The sequence below is a fragment of the Saccopteryx leptura genome, chromosome 1 (assembly GCF_036850995.1).
Source record: "Saccopteryx leptura isolate mSacLep1 chromosome 1, mSacLep1_pri_phased_curated, whole genome shotgun sequence".
NCBI lineage: Eukaryota > Metazoa > Chordata > Mammalia > Chiroptera > Emballonuridae > Saccopteryx > Saccopteryx leptura.
In genome coordinates this window covers 184,422,277-184,440,488 of record NC_089503.1, presented here as the reverse complement: position 1 = coordinate 184,440,488, position 18,212 = coordinate 184,422,277, and the positions used below count along the sequence as shown (strand labels likewise).

Here is an 18,212-nt window from a genome sequence, read left to right as displayed (position 1 = left end):
GCAGTAACTCAGGTCTCCATGGAGATCTGAGATACACCTCCCCCTACTGAAGCTGAGAAAACACCCTGCCCCCAGAGAGAGAGACTGGCAGAAGAGGCCTTCAGAGTCTCAGGTTACACCACCACATTCCTGGATACAGTTTCAAATAAGCCCCCTGCTGAGGTCAGTAAACAAGACTATCACCTGTTAAGAAAAAAAACAGGCCCTGGCCGGTTGGCTCAGCGGTAGAGCGTCGGTCTAGCGTGCAGAGGACCCGGGTTCGATTCCCGGCCAGGGCACACAGGAGAAGCGCCCATTTGCTTCTCCACCCCTCCGCCGCGCTTTCCTCTCTGTCTCTCTCTTCCCCTCCCGCAGCCAAGGCTCCATTGGAGCAAAGATGGCCCGGGCGCTGGGGATGGCTCTGTGACCTCTGCCTCAGGCGCCGGAGTGGCTCTGGTCGCAGCATGGCGATGCCCAGGATGGGCATAGCATCGCCTCCTGGTGGGCAGAGCGTCACCCCATGGTGGGCATGCCGGGTGGATATGGTCGGGCGCATGCGGGAGTCTGTCTGACTGTCTCTCCCTGTTTCCAGCTTCAGAAAAATGAAAAAAAAAACAAAAAAGAAAAAAAGAAAAAAAACAAATCAAGACTTCAAAGTAGTCCAAATCCAAAAGTTGATTACAAATAATAGCTGATGCCAACCCAAGAAGACCCAGAAATAACACAACTGAAAACTGGAGGCAGGCAACACCAAGCCTAGAATCAACCAGCTCTACAAACAAAACACCCAAACACAGACATAATGAGAAGACAGAGAAGTGCAATCCAAATGAAACCACAGAGAAACCTCCAGGAAATGAACTGAGTGATATGGAAATAACCGAACCTCTGGATGCGGAGTTCAAAATAATGATTGTAAGGATGCTTAGGGACCTTAGAACAACAATGGATGATCATTACGAACACCTAAATAAAGAAACAGCAAGTATAAAAAAAGGATATTGAAATATTAGAAAAGAATCAGTCGGAGATGACAAATACAATATCAGAAATGAAGACCACAATGGAAGGAATTAAAAACAGGATGGATGGAGCTGAGGATCAAATCAGCGAGTTGGAGGACAAGTTAAATGAAAGCATGAAAGCAGAGAAGAAAAAGAAAAGAGAATCAAAAAGTATAAGGAAACTCTTAGAGAGCTCTGTGACAACATGAAGAAAAATAACATCCACATCATAGGAGTTCCTGAAGAAGAAGAGAAAGAACAAGGGATAGAGACTTTGTTCAGTCATATCATAGCTGAAAACTTCTGTAAATTAATGCAGGAGAAACTCTCACAAGTTCAAGAAGCACAGAGAACGCCATTAAAGAGAAACGCAAAGAAACCTACACTAAGACACATCATAATTAAAATACCAAAGCTAAGTGATAGAAAGAAAATATAATATTAAAGCTGCTAGAGAAAAAAAGGCTATCACCTACAAAGGATCACCCATAAGGATGACATCAGACTTCTCAACAGAAACACTGAGGCCAGAAGGGAATGGCAAGAAATATTCAAAGTAATGCAGAACAAGAACGTACTAACAAGACTACTTTATCCAGCAAGGCTATCATTTAAAATTGAAGGAGAAATAAAAAGCTTCCCAGACAAAAAAAACCTCAAGGAATTCATTACAACCAAACCAGTGCTGCAGAACAGATCAAAGTGGGAAAAGAATATAGCAAAAGAGGAATACAGCTTTAAAGAATAAAATGGCAAAAAACAACTACATATCAGTAATAACCTTAAATGTAAATGGACTAAATGATCCAATCAAAAGACATAGGGTAGCTGCATGGATAAGAAAACAGGACCTGTACATATGCTGTCTACAAGAGACACCTTGAAACAAAAGATGCACATAGACTGAAGGTAAAAGGATGGAAAAAAACATTTCATGCAAATGGAAATGAAAAAAAAAGCTGGGGTAGCAATAATTATATCAGACAAAATAAACTTTAAAACAAAGAATATAGTAAGAGATAAAGAAGGCCACTACATAATGATAAAGGAGGCAATCCTACAGGAAGATATAACAATAATAAATATCTACGCACCTAATATAGGAGCACCGAAATATATAAAGTAGACTTTGATGGATATAAAGAGCGAGATCAACAGCACCTATAATAGTAGGGGATTTCAATACCCCACTAACATCACTAGATAGATCCACAAGAAAGAAAATTAACAAAGAAACAGCAGACTTAAAGGACACACTAGATCAACTCGATTTAATAGATATCTTCAGAACCTTTCACCCTAAAGCAGCAGAATATACATTCTTTTCAAGTGCTCATGGTTCATTCTCTGGGATAGACCACATGTTAGGGCACAAAAGTGGTCTCAACAAATTTAAGAAGATTGAAATCATATCAAGCACTTTCTCTGATCACAATGGCATGAAACTAGAAATCAACCACAACAGAAAAACTAAAAATTCTCAAACACATGGAAACTAAATAACAGGCTGTTAAATAATTGGTGGATTAAGAATGAGATCAAACAAGAAATAAAAAATTTCTAGAAACGAATGATAATAAGCATACAACTCAAAATTTATGACATAAACTTCCCTCTTATTACTGCTTTCGTTGTATCCCAGAAATTTTGATATGTCGTGTTGTCATTCTCATTTGTCTGTGCATATCTTTTGATCTCTGTTTTTATGTCTTCTTTGACCCAGTCATTTTTTAGAAGTATGTTAATTTCCACATTTTTGTGGGTTTCTTTACTTCCTTTTGGCAGTTGAATTCTAATTTCAGAGCCTTATGTTGAGAAAATATGCTTGGTATCATTCCAGTCTTCTTGAATTTATTGAGGTTAGTTTTGTGTATCAGCATATGGTCTGTCCTTGAGAATGTTCCGTGCACATTGGAAAAGATTATATAATATGATGTTCTGGGATGAAATGTTATGTGAATGTCTATTATGTCCATTTGTTCTAGTGTGTTGTTTAAGGCCTATATTTCTTTATTGATTTTCTGTTTGGATGATCTATCTAAAATGTCAATGGTGTGCTGAGATCTCCAAATATGATTGTGTATTGGTCTGTTTCCTCTTTTAGTTTTTTTAGTAGATGTTGTATAAATTGGTGCTCCCTGATTTCAGTGCATATATATTAAGAAGTGTTATGTCTTCTTGATTTAGTATCTCCTTTATGAAATGTCCATCTTTGTCTCTTATTACCTTTATTGTCTTGAAATCAGTATTGTCAGGTAGAAGTATGGCCACATCTGGTTTTTTTCTGGGGGAGTATTATTTGCTTGAAGAATCATTTCCCAACCTTTCACTTTGAGTCTGCTTTTGTTCTTGCAGCTTAGATATTTTTCCTGAAGGCAGCATATGGTTGAGTTTTATTTTTTGATCCAATCTGCTACACTGTGCATCTTCATTGATGAATTCAGTCCATTTTCATTTAGGGTAATTATTGATGCATGAAGATTTCCTGTAGCCATTATATGTTTTGTTTTCTGGTAGCTCCATGTCTCCTTTGGTTCTTTTCTTTTGTGTTTCTGTCATTTGTTTTTGTTTGGTGGTATTCCACACTTCTTTTCTCTGTTTCCTCTTTTTTTCAGCTATGTATTTCAGTTTTGGTTTTTTCATGGGTGGTTACCATTAGGTTATTGAGAAAAAAGTTTCATATATACAAGAGTTCTTTGTCTTTATGAGTGCTTCTGCTCTCCATCTTCACATCAAACTTGGCTTAATGAAGCAGTTTGTTCAGGCTTTGAATAGAGAAAGTGAATGCTTTCAATATATTATTTCTGCTTTTCCTGTTTTGTCTTTCGAGAAGATAAAAGCAGGTGTATTCGATGGACCTCAAATTCAAACCCTCATACATGACAAAGAATTTGCCAGGAAGATGAATAAGGAGAGAAATCAGCATTGCAGTCTTTTGTGGCAGTTACAAAGAACTTCCTTGGCAACAAAAAAGCAGAAAACTGAACTTCTGATTCAAAGGATGCTGTTGGCTTTCCGCGACATTGGATGTAACATGAGCATTAAGATTCACTTCCTGAACAGTCACCTTGATAAGTTTCCCAAAAATATTGGAGCTGTTAGTGATGAGCAGACTACTGCTGGAGCATCAAACAAGACTGTCCTCAACAAGTACACAAATGCAAGAGCTACAAATGCAAATTTTTGCCTTAATAGAATGTAAATAAGTTTTCGCAAATTTTATGATTAAAATAAGTGTTTTAATATGTTCTATTTCAAAATTGTAGACAAATTCTGATGCAATTATATCTTTTAGTGTATTAGTGTATTTACTGCAGTATATAAATTATTATATTTTCACAAAGATGATGCCTAAGAAGACATTCTACTTCACTATGTTAAACTACATGTTGAAAATTTTACAATAAGATGAAAACCTAAAATCTTGAATTGCAAAAAAACTGTACCTTACAGAGGAAAAACTAATGTCAGATTTGAGATCAGCACACTTGAATTAGGTAAGAATAAGTGTTTTTGTGGATGCAACAAAAATATTTTCCCTAGTGTTGTTTGAATAGGCTCTCCATTCCCTTATTCCTCTCTTCTTTTTCTGATATACCTATTATTTTTATATCATTCTTTTTGATGTAGTGAGACAGTTCTAATAGAGCTCTTATCATATTTTTTAAATATTCGAGTCTCTCTCATCTTCCCTGTGTATCATATCTAGTTGCCTGTCTTCTGTGTCTCTGGTTCTATTCTGTATCTGGCCTGTTCTATTAGCCTATCTTGCTACCTCATTTTTTAATTCATGTATTGAGTTCTTCATCTCTGTTTTTTTTTATTTTAAATTTCAATTTCTTTGGTGAAGTATTCATTTTGTTCATTGATTTGTTTTCTGAGTGCATTAAATTCTCTATCAGTGTTTTCTTGCATCTCATTGAGTATTTTCAGAACTTCAATTTTGAATTCTCTATCATTTAACTCCAAGGTTTCTGTGTGATTGAGATTGCTTTCTGGAAATTTTCCATTTTCTTTCTGAACTGTGTCTCTTCCTTGGTTATTCATGGTATTAGTTTTCTCTGCCTACATGGTATTTGAGAGTGTTATTGTTAAGAAATCAAACAAAAAAAACAACTAAATAATAAAAATACAAATGAAATAAAAATAAAAGAAGAGGAACCTCAAAAATCCATGAGGAAAAAAGAGAGAATGGTTTTGAACTTGCAAAAGATTTTTCTATTATTTTCCAGTAGGTGGCACTGGATTACAAGTTTTAGCTCTGTAAAGTTCTTAGATTGACCTCTACCACTGTTGCTATGATGGAGTGGGGCATGCTTTGTGGGCCCTAGAACTTTCTTTGTTCTTTCTCAATGGCGATCTCAGGCCCCTAGTATTCTTTCATGTGTCCTGACAGACCAGGGACTAGAAAGAGAGTTCACTTTTTCTTCAGGGGAAACGGTGGTTCTGCAGAATTAGTTCTGGGGTATGCCACTATTACTCTCTACACCCTTAAGGGTTGGGAGGTGGGATCTGGAAGGCTGGGGGGCTGCACTTTATATTTCTCTGTCTCTGTCCCCAGTGTGGGCTAACGATAGATCACGGGAACACTGGCAGTGTCCATGGTTTAGTTGCTGCTTTGGTTTAGCCCTTCTTTAAGTAGCCCCTCCTTCAGTCTCTCCATTCCTCCCAGCAGAAGAAGAACCATGCAGACCAGGTTTCTCTCCTGTCCAGAGAGAGCACTATCACAAGTGCTTCTCATCTTTAGCCCCATGTCTCTACCCTTGCCACCTTTAGCTGATTCAATGCACAGATCTTTCAGGCAAGCCTGCGAGCTCCACTGGGGTCCTTTGCTCAGTTATAGCTGTTCAAATTGTTGAAATTTCAAGAGGAGATACCAGGGTCTCTTTCACACCACCATTCTTTTGATGTCATCACAGTTTTACTTTATGAAAATGTATAAAGAACCAACATTATATATGATAGAGGTTATTGCTTTTTTCTTAATGTCGAATAATATTAAAAATAGTGATATTTGTTCTATTAAATAGGGGATTTTCATTGTAACAATCCAGGAATTAAGCCATCAGGACCTCAACTAAACAGGAATCAAAATAGTATTAGGAAAGTTTTTGGTATCTCCCTTTCCTGTTTATGTACTCTGCATTCTGTTGGTTTATTTATTTATCTTATTTTAGTTAGAGGAGGCAGGCAGAGACAGACTCCTGCATGCGCCCCGACTGGGATCCACCCACCAAGCCCATAAGGGGGCAGTGTTCTGCCCATCTGGGGCACTGTTCCATATCAACCAGAGCCATTTTTTTTAGCGCCTAAGGAGGAGGCCATGGAGCCATTCTCAGTGCCTGGAGCCAACTTGTTCCAATCAAGCCGTGGTGGTGGGAGGGGAGGAGAAGAGAGAGAAATAGAGAGAGAAAAGGAGAAACAAGCAAGAAGGAGGAGGAGTGGAGGAGCAGATGGGCACTTCTTCTGTGTGCCCTGACCGGGAATCGAACCTGGGACATCTACTCGCTAGGCCTACATTCTACCACTGAGCCAACCAGCCAGGGTGTCTGTTGGTTTATTTTTACCCTGCTGGCTTCTTCTAAGCCTCGATTACCTCATCATAGCCACCACATGTGACCTTTCGGCACATCTTCTGTGTCCCTTCATTCAAATTCCTGTGAGAGAGAAAGGAAATCCGACTGGCCCATGCCTCTTTGCAAGCTGCACCATTCAAGTCACATCTTATGGCCAGCGTGTTTGTTGGCACTCCTGATCAGGTGTACTTCAGTCGATTAGGGACCAGAGCCTGGCTGTACCTCAGTCACATGTTCTACTGCTTCCTCAGCAGTACCATGGGGAGGGCTTCCCCCAAAGTCAGTGAAGGAAGACTCCTCAATACCTATCTCCCATTTAAAATGTTTTTGAATGTTGCTGGATGTCTCAAAATCACTTGTGGCTTTATGAAACTAGTTTGAAATTCTTTGGTGATTTTATTGTTCATCATTTTTCCTTTGTGTGAATATTTATACATTTTTTCTTTATATTTGTCTTCCCATCTGTTTTACCTTACTGTTTTCTTAATCTTAAAATATCACATTCCTTTTGATTCAAATGTGTAGTAGAAATAAAGTGGCATAATTTAATTTTTCAGATTTATTCACCTGCTAGTAAATCCTTTCCCCTCATTAACTGAGCTCTGGTGTGTGGGGAGCGTGGGTCATTGATCGTTAGTTCTATCAAGTGAAAAATGTTAATATTTTACAAAGATCTGTTTATCTTTTAAAACATGTAAAACAAGAATATTTTATAAGTAATGTGATTATTTTTGCTGTATGGTGAGTCTATTTAAGACAGGGGTCTCAAACTCAACTCAGCATGTGGGCCGCAGAGCAAGATCACAGCCGTTCGGCGGGCCGCACTAGGTCTACAAAAGGCAACTGTTAACGCAACACTTTTCTCACTGCAGTTGAAAACAAAAAAAAAATCAGTACAACAAGCACAATCGTACATGCAGTTTACTCAGTGTCACAAAACGACCAGAAACTGTAGTTCGCATCACAACTGCTGTTAACTAAGCTAATATCTAGCTAGGATGCTAGAGAAATGAAAAATACAAGTAGGCCCCTAGGCTTACTTAATTTTATCCAAAATATTTTGAACTTCGTGGATTAGTCTGCGAGCCGCACAAAATTGTTTGGCGGGCCACATGTGGCCCGTGGCCCGTGGGCCGCGAGTTTGAGACCCCTGATTTAAGACACAAAGTCAGACTCTACCTTCACTGTCACCAATCACTTGTTAGTATCTTCTGATTATGGGCTTTGACTTATCCATTCTTGGTTACACACAGGCATTTCACACTCAGGACTAATTTCTGCCATGAGTGAATTTTGTTTGTTTGTTTGTTTATTTGTTTGTTTGTTTTATCCAGTGAGAGGAGGGGAGGCAGAGAGACTCCTGTATGTGCCCCGACTGGGATCCACCCAGCAAGCCCATTAGGGGGCAATGGTCTGCCCCTCTGGGGTGTTGTTCCCTTGCTCAGCAGCAAAGCCCTGCTTAGCACCTGAGGCTGAGGCCATGGAGCCATCCTCAGCACCTCGGGCCAGCTCACTCCAATTGAGCCATGGCTGCGGGAGCAGGAGAGAGAGAGAGAGAGAGAGAGAGAGAGAGAGAGAGAGAGAAGTAAGAGAAGTAAGAGAGGGAGGGGTAGAAAAGCAGATAGGCGCTTCTCCTGTGTGCCCTGACTGGGACTTGAACCCAGGACAACCAAATGCTGGGCTGATGCTCTACCACTGAGCCAACCAGCCAGTGCCAGCCATGCATGAACATTTAAGGAGCATTTGATTAGATCGTAACCATGTCTGAAAATATTACAGAGTAAGTACCAGTGCCCAGTAATATTTTTTTATTCTTAATTTATTGTATTGACATGGTTTCAAGTGTCTCACTCAATATAACACCCTCTATACATGGTGCCAGGGCCCAGCAGTATAAAGGCAGATTTTAGTTAAAAAGCAAGCAATAAAACTTCATAGTTTTAAATGTAATTTTTTGTTTTTCTAATCTTTTTTGTTATGTTTATTTTATAGCTCGGTCATGAGCACCGACAGTAACTCTTTGGCACGTGAATTTCTGACGGATGTCAACCAGCTTTGCAATGCAGTGGTCCAGACAGTGGAGACCAGGGTGGAGGAAGAGGAGGAGGAGGAGGAGACACACATGGCAGCCCTTGGACAATACCTTGTCCACGGCCGAGGATTTCTTTTACTTACCAAGCTAAATTCTATCATTGATCAGGTAACATTTTTATATTAAATAATATTTTTCTTCCATATATTATCATTAATTTAAGTTACATGACTTCTGGGTTACATAGTTTCTCAGAGTCCCTGAGATAAAGTCCTGTCTCTCACATCACTCCTACAAAGAAAAGTACCCCCATTTAAGAACATGTTTATTTGAATGCTTTTCAAAATGCCTGAAATATCTTAGAATTATAAATGGCCCTTCTTCTAAAATGGTTTAATATATATTATATTTTTATCCTAATATCAGTACAAGATAACTATGATTATTAATAAAGATACAAGATTACAATTAAGAAACATGAATTTTACTTTCAATAAATACCAGACATGTTTATGAAAAATTAATGTAAATTATATTTAAGGAGCTTGCTCAATGTGGGGTGAAAGTAGAGAACCCTTTGTGTGACCTAATAACTCCTGAGTCCTCTAGCTTGCATACATCTACTTTAGTACATTATTGTGTTTACTTAAAGTATTATATATATAACCATGTGGTGTTGGACTGATTCCTTATTATAAAATTAACAAAATTTTAAAGCAAGTTGGAACTATAGACATGTTTCATCCAACCTACTTTAAAGATGGAAAACTGAAATGCAGAAACATTAACTGACAAGGTTAACTTGAAGCCCGAATGTGATTTATATCTTATTTCATTTTAGTAGAAAACAAATATTTATTTTATGAAGAGAAAAGTCTACCATCTGCTTTCAGGGAACTAATTAATGTAGTTAGAGAATAGATAATAAGGTCTCTGTATAACCAGGATGATGGACGTTTTAAAACACTTTGAATGTTACTGATTCTAGATGTACACTTACCCATTGTTAAATTTCTTTGATATGATAGCATATTTCTAATAAATAAATATGTTGGATAATAAACTAAAATCCAACATACCTCTGTTTTCACTGTAAACTGAGGAACCTAACAAATATAAGGAGGTATTTGTTCACTGTAATGCCCATCTAACATGGAATATTCCAGAATATTTGCAGGTTTATGTAATTTTATTCTTTTTCATGAATGTGATTTATTAATTGTATGACTAAAGGTAATTTAAGTTTTATATACTTATATGACTCAAATAAATAAATAAAAAATCAGAAAAAGTATTTATTAGACCACATGTAATAATTTTTTATTTTGAAATTTTGGTGATTTCATATTCATATCATACTCTGTAATCTTATCCCTCTTGAGAACAATTTAGTGCTTTCTCTTTTTATTTATTTATTTTTTTTAAGTTTTTTTTTTTTTTTTATATTTTTCTGAAGCTGGAAATGGGGAGAGACAGTCAGACAGACTCCCGCATGCGCCCGACCGGGATCCACCCGGCATGCCTACAAGGGGCGATGCTCTGCCCACCAGGGGGCGATGCTCTGCCCCTCCGGGCGTCGTTCTGCCGGGACCAGAGCCACTCTAGCGCCTGGGGCAGAGGCCAAGGAGCCATCCCCAGCGCCCGGGCCATCTTTGCTCCAATGGAGCCTTGGCTGCGGGAAGGGAAGAGAGACAGAGAGGAAGGAGGGGGTGGGGGTGGAGAAGCAAATGGGCGCTTCTCCTATGTGCCCTGGCCGGGAATCGAACCCGGGTCCCCCGCACACCAGGCCTACGCTCTACCACTGAGCCAACCGGCCAGGGCCGCTTTCTCTTTTTAAATGATATTATATAAATAAAACCATAAGTATCAAAGAACCAGGAATAAATGTTGAGAGAAACTAAAAAAGACTCAAATAAACTCAGAACTATGTAATTTTCATGTATTGGAAAAATCAGTATTATAAAGATAACTATCAATATTTTCTCCAAATCTATAGATTCCAATAAAAATCTCAATGGCTTTTTCTTAATGACAGCTTTCTTGAAATTTACAGTGGTACCCTGAGATATGAATTTAATTCATTCTTTAACCGAGCTCGTAAGTCAGTCAACTCGTTTATCAAACTGCCCATACTGGAGCCGTGTGCCAGCGTGCCAACTAGCGGCAGCTTCCTGAATCATGACTCGTATCTCGGAGTTTCACTCGGATCTCGAACAAAAATACGGACCGAGTCGTAGCTCGTATCTTAAAAAAATTTGTATGTTGATCTGTTCGTATCTCACGGTACCACTGTGATTCATGTAGCATAGAACTTACCTATTTTATACGTACAAAATTCAGTCTTTTTTGCGTAGTCAGTCAATTATAGAGCATTTTTATCACTTCAGATAGAACCCCTGTTCCTTTTTGTCCCTCCTTTTTAATTTTTCTATTTTTTTTAAGTGAGAGGAGGAGAGATAGGCTCCTGCATGCACCCTGACCGGGATCCAACCAGCAACCCCTGTCTGGGGCCAATGCTTGAATCAACTGAGCTGTCAGCACCTGAGGCTGATGCTAAGACCAATCATGCCACTGGCTGAAAGAGGTAAAGAGAGAGAGAAAGAGGAGAGAGAGAGGGAGAGAAGCAAATGGTCACTTTTTTTTTTTTTTTTTTTCATTTTTCTGAAGCTGGAAACAGGGAGAGACAGACAGACTCCCGCATGCGCCCGACTGGGATCCACCCAGCACGCCCACCATGGGGCGATGCTCTGCCCACCAGGGGGCGATACTCTGCCCATCCTGGGCGTCTCCATGTTGCGACCAGAGCCACTCTAGCACCTGAGGCAGAGGCCACAGAGCCATCCCCAGCGCCCGGGCCATCTTTGCTCCAATGGAGCCTTGGCTGCGGGAGGGGAAGAGAGAGACAGAGAGGAAAGCGCGGCGGAGGGGTGGAGAAGCAAATGGGCGCTTCTCCTGTGTGCCCTGGCCAGGAATTGAACCCAGGTCCTCCGCACGCTAGGCCGACGCTCTATCGCTGAGCCAACCGGCCAGGGCCGCAAATGGTCACTTTTTATGTGTGCCCTGACCCGGATGAACCCGGGACATCACATGCAGGGCTGACGCTATATCAACTGAGGCCTTTATTTATTTATTTATTTATTTATTTATTTATTTATTTATTTGAGAGAGAGAGTCAGTGAAAGAGAGACAGGAACATTGAGCTGCTCCTGGGAAATTGAACCACCAACCTCTGCACTCTGGAATGGTGCTCCAGCCAACGAAGCTATCTGGTCAGGGCTTGTTTAATTCTTTTTATTTATTGATTGATTTTTTAGAAAGACAGAGAAAGGAAAGGATTTAAAAGGGAGGAGGAAGGGAAGCATTGATTTGTTGTTTCATTAAGTTGTGCATTCATTGGTTGCTTCCTGTGTGTGCCCTGACTAGGGATCAAACCTGCATCCTTGTCATTTCCAGATGATGCTCTTAACTGACTGAGCTAACCGGCCAGGGCCAATTTTTTTTTTAAGTGAGAGGAGGGGAAATATTGAGATGGACTCCTGCATGTTCTCTGACCGGGGACCTACCCGACAACCCCCCTCTGGGGACAATGCCAAGTTATCCTCTGCGCCCAGGGCTGACGTGTGAACCAATCAAGTCATAATTGGATAATATGTTCCAATGGTGATATTTTTTAATGCCTTCTTTTCCCCATCACTTACTTTTTGGAGTATCTGTAGCATGATAGTATGAACAGTAGACATAGAGCAAAATTAATAGCCTTTTAAATATAGGGCTTATCAATATTTAATTGTTTAAACCAAGGACTAGAGAATGATAATTTGGATCCTTAAGGGGACTTTAATTGCACAAGATTTAATCATTTAAGGTGGAATCAGAACCCTAGATACTAAGCTGTACATTTCAGGAGGGACTTCAGCTTTTATGTCTGCTTCTCACAAGAAGGAACACTTGTTGGCTATTCTGGGAGAGATGATTAAAGCGCTTGCCCTTCTACTGCAGTTCTTTTTTTTTACTTTATTATTCAATATTTAATATAAAGAATTAAACAGAGTTTATTGACATCTAATTTACATGTAGTAAGTGAGTAGATGTTAAGTGTGTATTTGGATGAGTTTTAACAAATGTATTCACCTGTGTAGCCACCACCCACGTCAACATGTCTAGGACGTTTCCTCGCCCTTAGAAAGTTTGCCAGGCTCTTTTTCAGTTAGCCTCTCTCTGATTCCCCTGCTCTGACTTCTAGCATCTGGGTGTAGCTTTGCTTATTCTGGAACTTCACATAAGGGGTCATGCAGTATGTGCTCTTGTGTCCTGAAGGTTCTCCCATTTGCATGATTCAGCAGCTCTGCTTTCTGGTTCTGATTGGCATCGTCCTGTCTGGAGGCACCACAATTTATTTGCGTTCCCCTGCTGTCTAACCATTTGGGTCATATTAATTTGGCTATTATGAATAAAGCTGCTGTGGATATATTTTCATTTATTCTCAGTAAATATCTAGGCATACAATTGCTGGGTCAAAGTGGGTCTTTAACTTTGTAAGGAAATGCCAGACTGTTTTTAAAGTGGTCAAGCCACTAGTGTCATTCTTACCAGCAATGTATGGGAATCCCACACTCTCTAGCGTCCTGTCTATATCCTCTCTAACACTTGATATTCTCGAATCTGCAAATATCAACATCCCCTCTAACATCAATATTGCCAGCCTTTTTAGTATCAGCAGCATTTTTCCTGAATATAAAGTAACATCTCACTGTGGTTTTAGTTTGCATTTCTCTGACTGCTAATGATAGAGCACTTTTATGTGTGCCTATTGGCTATTTACATATCTTCTTTTGTAAATGTCTGTTCAAGTTTTGTACCCTCTATTTTTTCACTTTAAAAACAGTTTCTTAGAGAAGGTGAGTATATGAAAACAACACTGCTACACAAGAATATTAATTTGCCCTGGGGAGTCACACGGCTATGTTTACATTAACCCCAAAAATTAAATATAAACTTGCTGTGCTTATGTTTTTGCTACATGGCTTTTTTGTCACTCTCTCTCTTTGTCTTTCTCTTTTTCTTTATTCTTTTTTAAGTGTGGATTGTGCCCATTATTAAAATCAGGTTATTTGTTTATTCAGTTGTGGTAATTCTTATATATTCCTTATATATTCTGGATAAAGTCTTTGTTGGATTTCAAATGTGTTCTTTGTGGCTTGCCTTTTCATTTCTTAACAATATCTTTAGCCTGACCAGGAGGTGGCACAGTGGATAGAGCGTCAGACTGGGACACTGAGGACCCAGGTTCAAAACCCCGAGGTTGCCAGCTTGAGCACGGGTTCATCTGGCTTAAGCGCAGGCTCAACAGCTTGAGCGCAGGGTCGCTGGCTTGAACATGGGATCATAGACATGACCCCATGGTCGCTGGCTTGAGCCCAAAGGTTGCTAGCTTGAGCAAGGGGTCTCTCGCTGTGCTGTAGTCCCCTTTTTAAGGCACATATGAGAAAGCAATCATTGAACAACTAAGGTGCTGTAATAAAGAATTGATGCTTCTCATCTCTCTCCCTTCCTGTCTGTCTGTCCCTATCTGTCTCTCTCTCTGACTCTTTCTCTATCTCTGTCAAAAACAAAACAAAACAAAACAAAACAAAAAAACCAATGTCTTTAGAAGAGCAGATTTTTTCTTTTGTGAATAGTGCTTTTTGTATCCTGTCTGAGAAATCTTTGTCTTATAACCCCAAAGTTGTAAAGATAGTCTCTTTTTCTTTTTCTAGGAGCTTTTTAGTTATTACTTTCACTTTTAGGTCTCTGACCCATTTTGAATTTATATTGGTGTATGGTATGAGGTAGGAGTTATGGTTTCTTTCTGCGCTTCCTCCCTTATAGTTACCCAGTTCTAGCAACATTTCTCCTTAGAAGTCTTCTCTCTTCCACTGAATAACCATGGCAACTTGTTGAAAATTATTTAACAATATATTTATGAGCTTATGTATCTGTCATATATTCTTTGACTAATCTCATACTGTCTTGATTACTGTGGCTTTTATAACAAATCTAGAAATTAGGTAGTATAAGTTCTCCAATTTGTCTTACATTCTCAAGAATGTTTGACTATTCTAGTTCCTTTGCATTTTTATATAAATTTTAGAATCAGTTTATTAATCTCTAAATATACCCACTAAGATTTCAGTTGTAATGGCATTGAATCCAGAAATCAATTTGGAGAGGATGACAACAACTTAGTCCATGAGCATGGTATAAATCTCTGTTTATTTGACTATTCTCTAATTTCTCTGCAATTTTTTTATGATTTTTAGTGTAGAAGTCCTGCATATTTTTGGTTAAATTTATTCTAAATTTTTAAATTTTTTGGTGCTACTATAAATGGCATTTAAATTTATTTCCCTTTTGAAGAAACAAATTCTTGCTTTTTGAAATACATTTGATTTTTGTATTTTGACTTGTTCTAAATTTGTTTATTTCTATTTCTCTTGAATTTTTTTTGTAGATTCCTATGTACACAATCATTCATCTGTGAATAATAATTTTATTTCTGTACTGATTTTTATACCTTTTAGTTTCTTTTGCACTGGCTTCTAGTACAAAGGTAGATGAAAGTGATGAGAGTAGATTCTTCCTTGTGTCTGACTGTTAGTGAGAAAATATCAGTATTTTACTGCTTAATGTGACATTAGCACTAGGTTTTTCTTAGATGCCTTTTATCATAATAAGAAAGTTCTCTTCTATTGCCAGTTTGTTGAATTTCATTCTGGATGCATGTAGGATTTTATCAGATGCTTTTTAGCTGTTGAGACTGTCATATTATTATTATTATTATTTTTACTCTGTTAATGTGGATGAATTACATTGATACTTTCTAAATGTTGAACCAACTTTGCATTTCTGTGTTAAACCCCATTTGGTCATAATATATTCTACACAGACATACTAATCTGTTTATTCTTAGGAAAAAAATACTCTGCTTAAATAGTAAATAAACATTTTTTTTTAATGGTTAAAGGTGGCAGAGTTGAAGTTTATATTCAGGCCTTTACAGGTTTTTTGAAAGAAACTTCTCCCAGCCTACAAAGTAACAGTTATCCTTGATTTTAATCTTGGCACCAGTATCAAGTAGATGGGTGACTTTAATTAATATTTAATTGTTCCAGATCTCAGTATCCTCATCAGTAACATAAGTACATCTAATTGGATGCTGTAAAAAATCTCTTTCAACATAAAAATTATGTGTTTCCATGTAATATTTGGTTATAATAGTTTCTGATTTCTTTTATATTCTGATTATGAATACAGTGTGGGGGAAATGTAGGCTTACAGTTGTGCATATGGAAAATAATTAAATAAATTTTGGTTTTGCGTACTCACAACTGTAAACCTACTTTTGCCCACACTGTGTGTGTGTGTGTGTGTGTGTGTGTGTGTGTGTGTGTGTATAGAGAGAGAGAGAGAGCTTAATTCTGATGTAATGAATAGAAATTTTCAATGATTTATTATGAAGAGAATATACCAAAACTGAACTAGTAGTACATGCAGACCATGTGTTATAAGTACTACTTCAAAAAATTTGATTGTACATAATTTTCATACCTATTCAACATTCTATTCATTTGAACTGTCTCTGTCCTTTTTAGTCCAAGATATTATTATTTTTTCATACTCCTTTCTTTAAAAATGTGGGGTTGCTCTTATCTTAATGGTGTTCACTCCATGCCCAAAGCCATATCTACAATTTGAGACAGACCTCTCTCTACATTGGGCAAGTAAGTCTTGGGTTGATCAATGCCCTCAAGATTCTTATCACTATTTTTACCTAGCTGACAAGGCTTTATGGAGTCTCAACAAAGAGTATTAGAGCCGGCTAATAACCATTTGTTACTGGGAGGGAAGGAAATATACCATGGCCTATAGGCCAAATACTGCTTATAGTGATTTGTGTGTGGACATCCCATAGCCTAAGAATAGTTTCTGTATTTTGAAGGGCTATTGAAAGAAACAGAAGAATATGCGACAGAACATATATAACTCACAAAGCTTAAAATATTTACTCTTTGGCCCTTTATAAAACAAATTTTTCAACTTACAGTCTAATTCAAGAAAAACTATTAATATAATGTTTGACACCAGTAGAAAAAAAAGTACATGTAACTATTCTGAGATGCCAAACCATTCTAAAAATAAATAAAACAAAGAGTAGTAAAACCAATAATATATTTTAAATTATTTTTTACTTTTCAATTACAGTTGACATTTAATATTATATTCGTTTTAGGTGTATAGCATAGTGATTAGACATTTATATAATATATAACTTAGTTATCTCCCCAATAAGTCTAGTACTCACCTGCCACCATACATAGTTATTACATTATTACTACTATATTCTCTTTGCTGTAAAAGCCAATAATATTATAATAAGAAGATCTATAATAGAACCAATGTAAGAATAACTATTACTGTTTCTGTTTGATATTATGTTTTTTGTTTGCTTGCTTGTTTTGTTTTAGAGAGAAAGAGACAGGGAGGGAAAGAGATGAGAAGCATCAATTTGTAGTTGCGGCGCCTTAGTTCAATGAGTGCTTCTCAAATGTGCCATGACTAGGGGGCTCAAACCAACCCAGTGACCCCTTGTTCAAGCCAGTGACCTTGGGTTTCAAGCCAGAAACCATTGGACTTAAGCCAGCAACCATGAGGTTGTTTCTATGATTCCACGTTCAAGCTGACAACACTGCACTCAAGCTGGTGAGCCCATGCTCAAACCAGTGACCTTGATGTTTTGAAACTGGGCCCTCAGTGTCCCAGGCCAACCAAAACTCAATCCACTGTGCCACCACTGAGCAGGCTGTTTGATGCCCTGTTTTTAAAACATGCAGTAATAAAATGGAATATGAAAGCAATGACAGCTAAATGTGAGAACACTGGAAAAATGAAAATACCTTTTTTAAAGTGAAGTGTACAGAAAAAATCCAGATCATCCAGAAAACTGTTCAGCAAAGTTTTAGAATATAAGATAAACATATTATTTTCTTTAGCTATAGCTATACAGCTAGAAAATAAAAGAAAAAAACCTCTATATTTACAGGACTAATGAAGATGTTTCAAATATGTATATATAGACACATATTAGAAATAATTATAAAATTCTAATAAAAGAAATAAAGGCTTTAAATAAATAATAAACTTATTTCTGCTTATGTCTGGAATATTAAATTTTATTAGCATGTCAAAATGCTGACTTAAATACCATTAATACCAATTAAAATAACTCTACCAGTCTTCTGTCCCATTCTGCATAAAGCCCAAGTTTCTCAGCTTGTCATCCTCCATTCCTTGAACTCCTCTGCCCTGAGGCTCACCTGCCTTTGCAGTTTCAGATATATCGGTCTGGTTTGGGATCTCAGCCCTCTTCCCAACTCACTTGCCCTTTCTTTTCCATCACGACTTTTGCATGGCTAGGCTAAGCAGTTAATATAGAACCCAGTCTAAACAATAGAGTAGTGAAAGGGACAGTGTCTGGCACCTGGTAGGTATGTAAAATATGTTTCTTGGATTGAACTGAACAATTACCAGCTGAATAGGATTTCTTTTACTGGTTATTATTGCTGTGGGGAATTTAGAAAGATA

General features: G+C 37.9%; 1 protein-coding gene across 3 annotated transcripts in view; it reads left to right on the top strand.

Moving 5' to 3' along the window:
* Positions 1-18,212, top strand: part of LYST (lysosomal trafficking regulator) — a 249,598-nt gene that overhangs the window by 19,045 nt on the left and 212,341 nt on the right. For all 3 annotated transcript variants that reach the window (XM_066382725.1, XM_066382706.1, XM_066382715.1), the window contains exon 2: positions 8,552-8,759. In XM_066382725.1, the coding sequence (XP_066238822.1) occupies positions 8,559-8,759 (201 nt within the window). In that variant the 5' untranslated portion in view covers positions 8,552-8,558. The remainder of the gene's footprint in view (positions 1-8,551; positions 8,760-18,212) is intronic.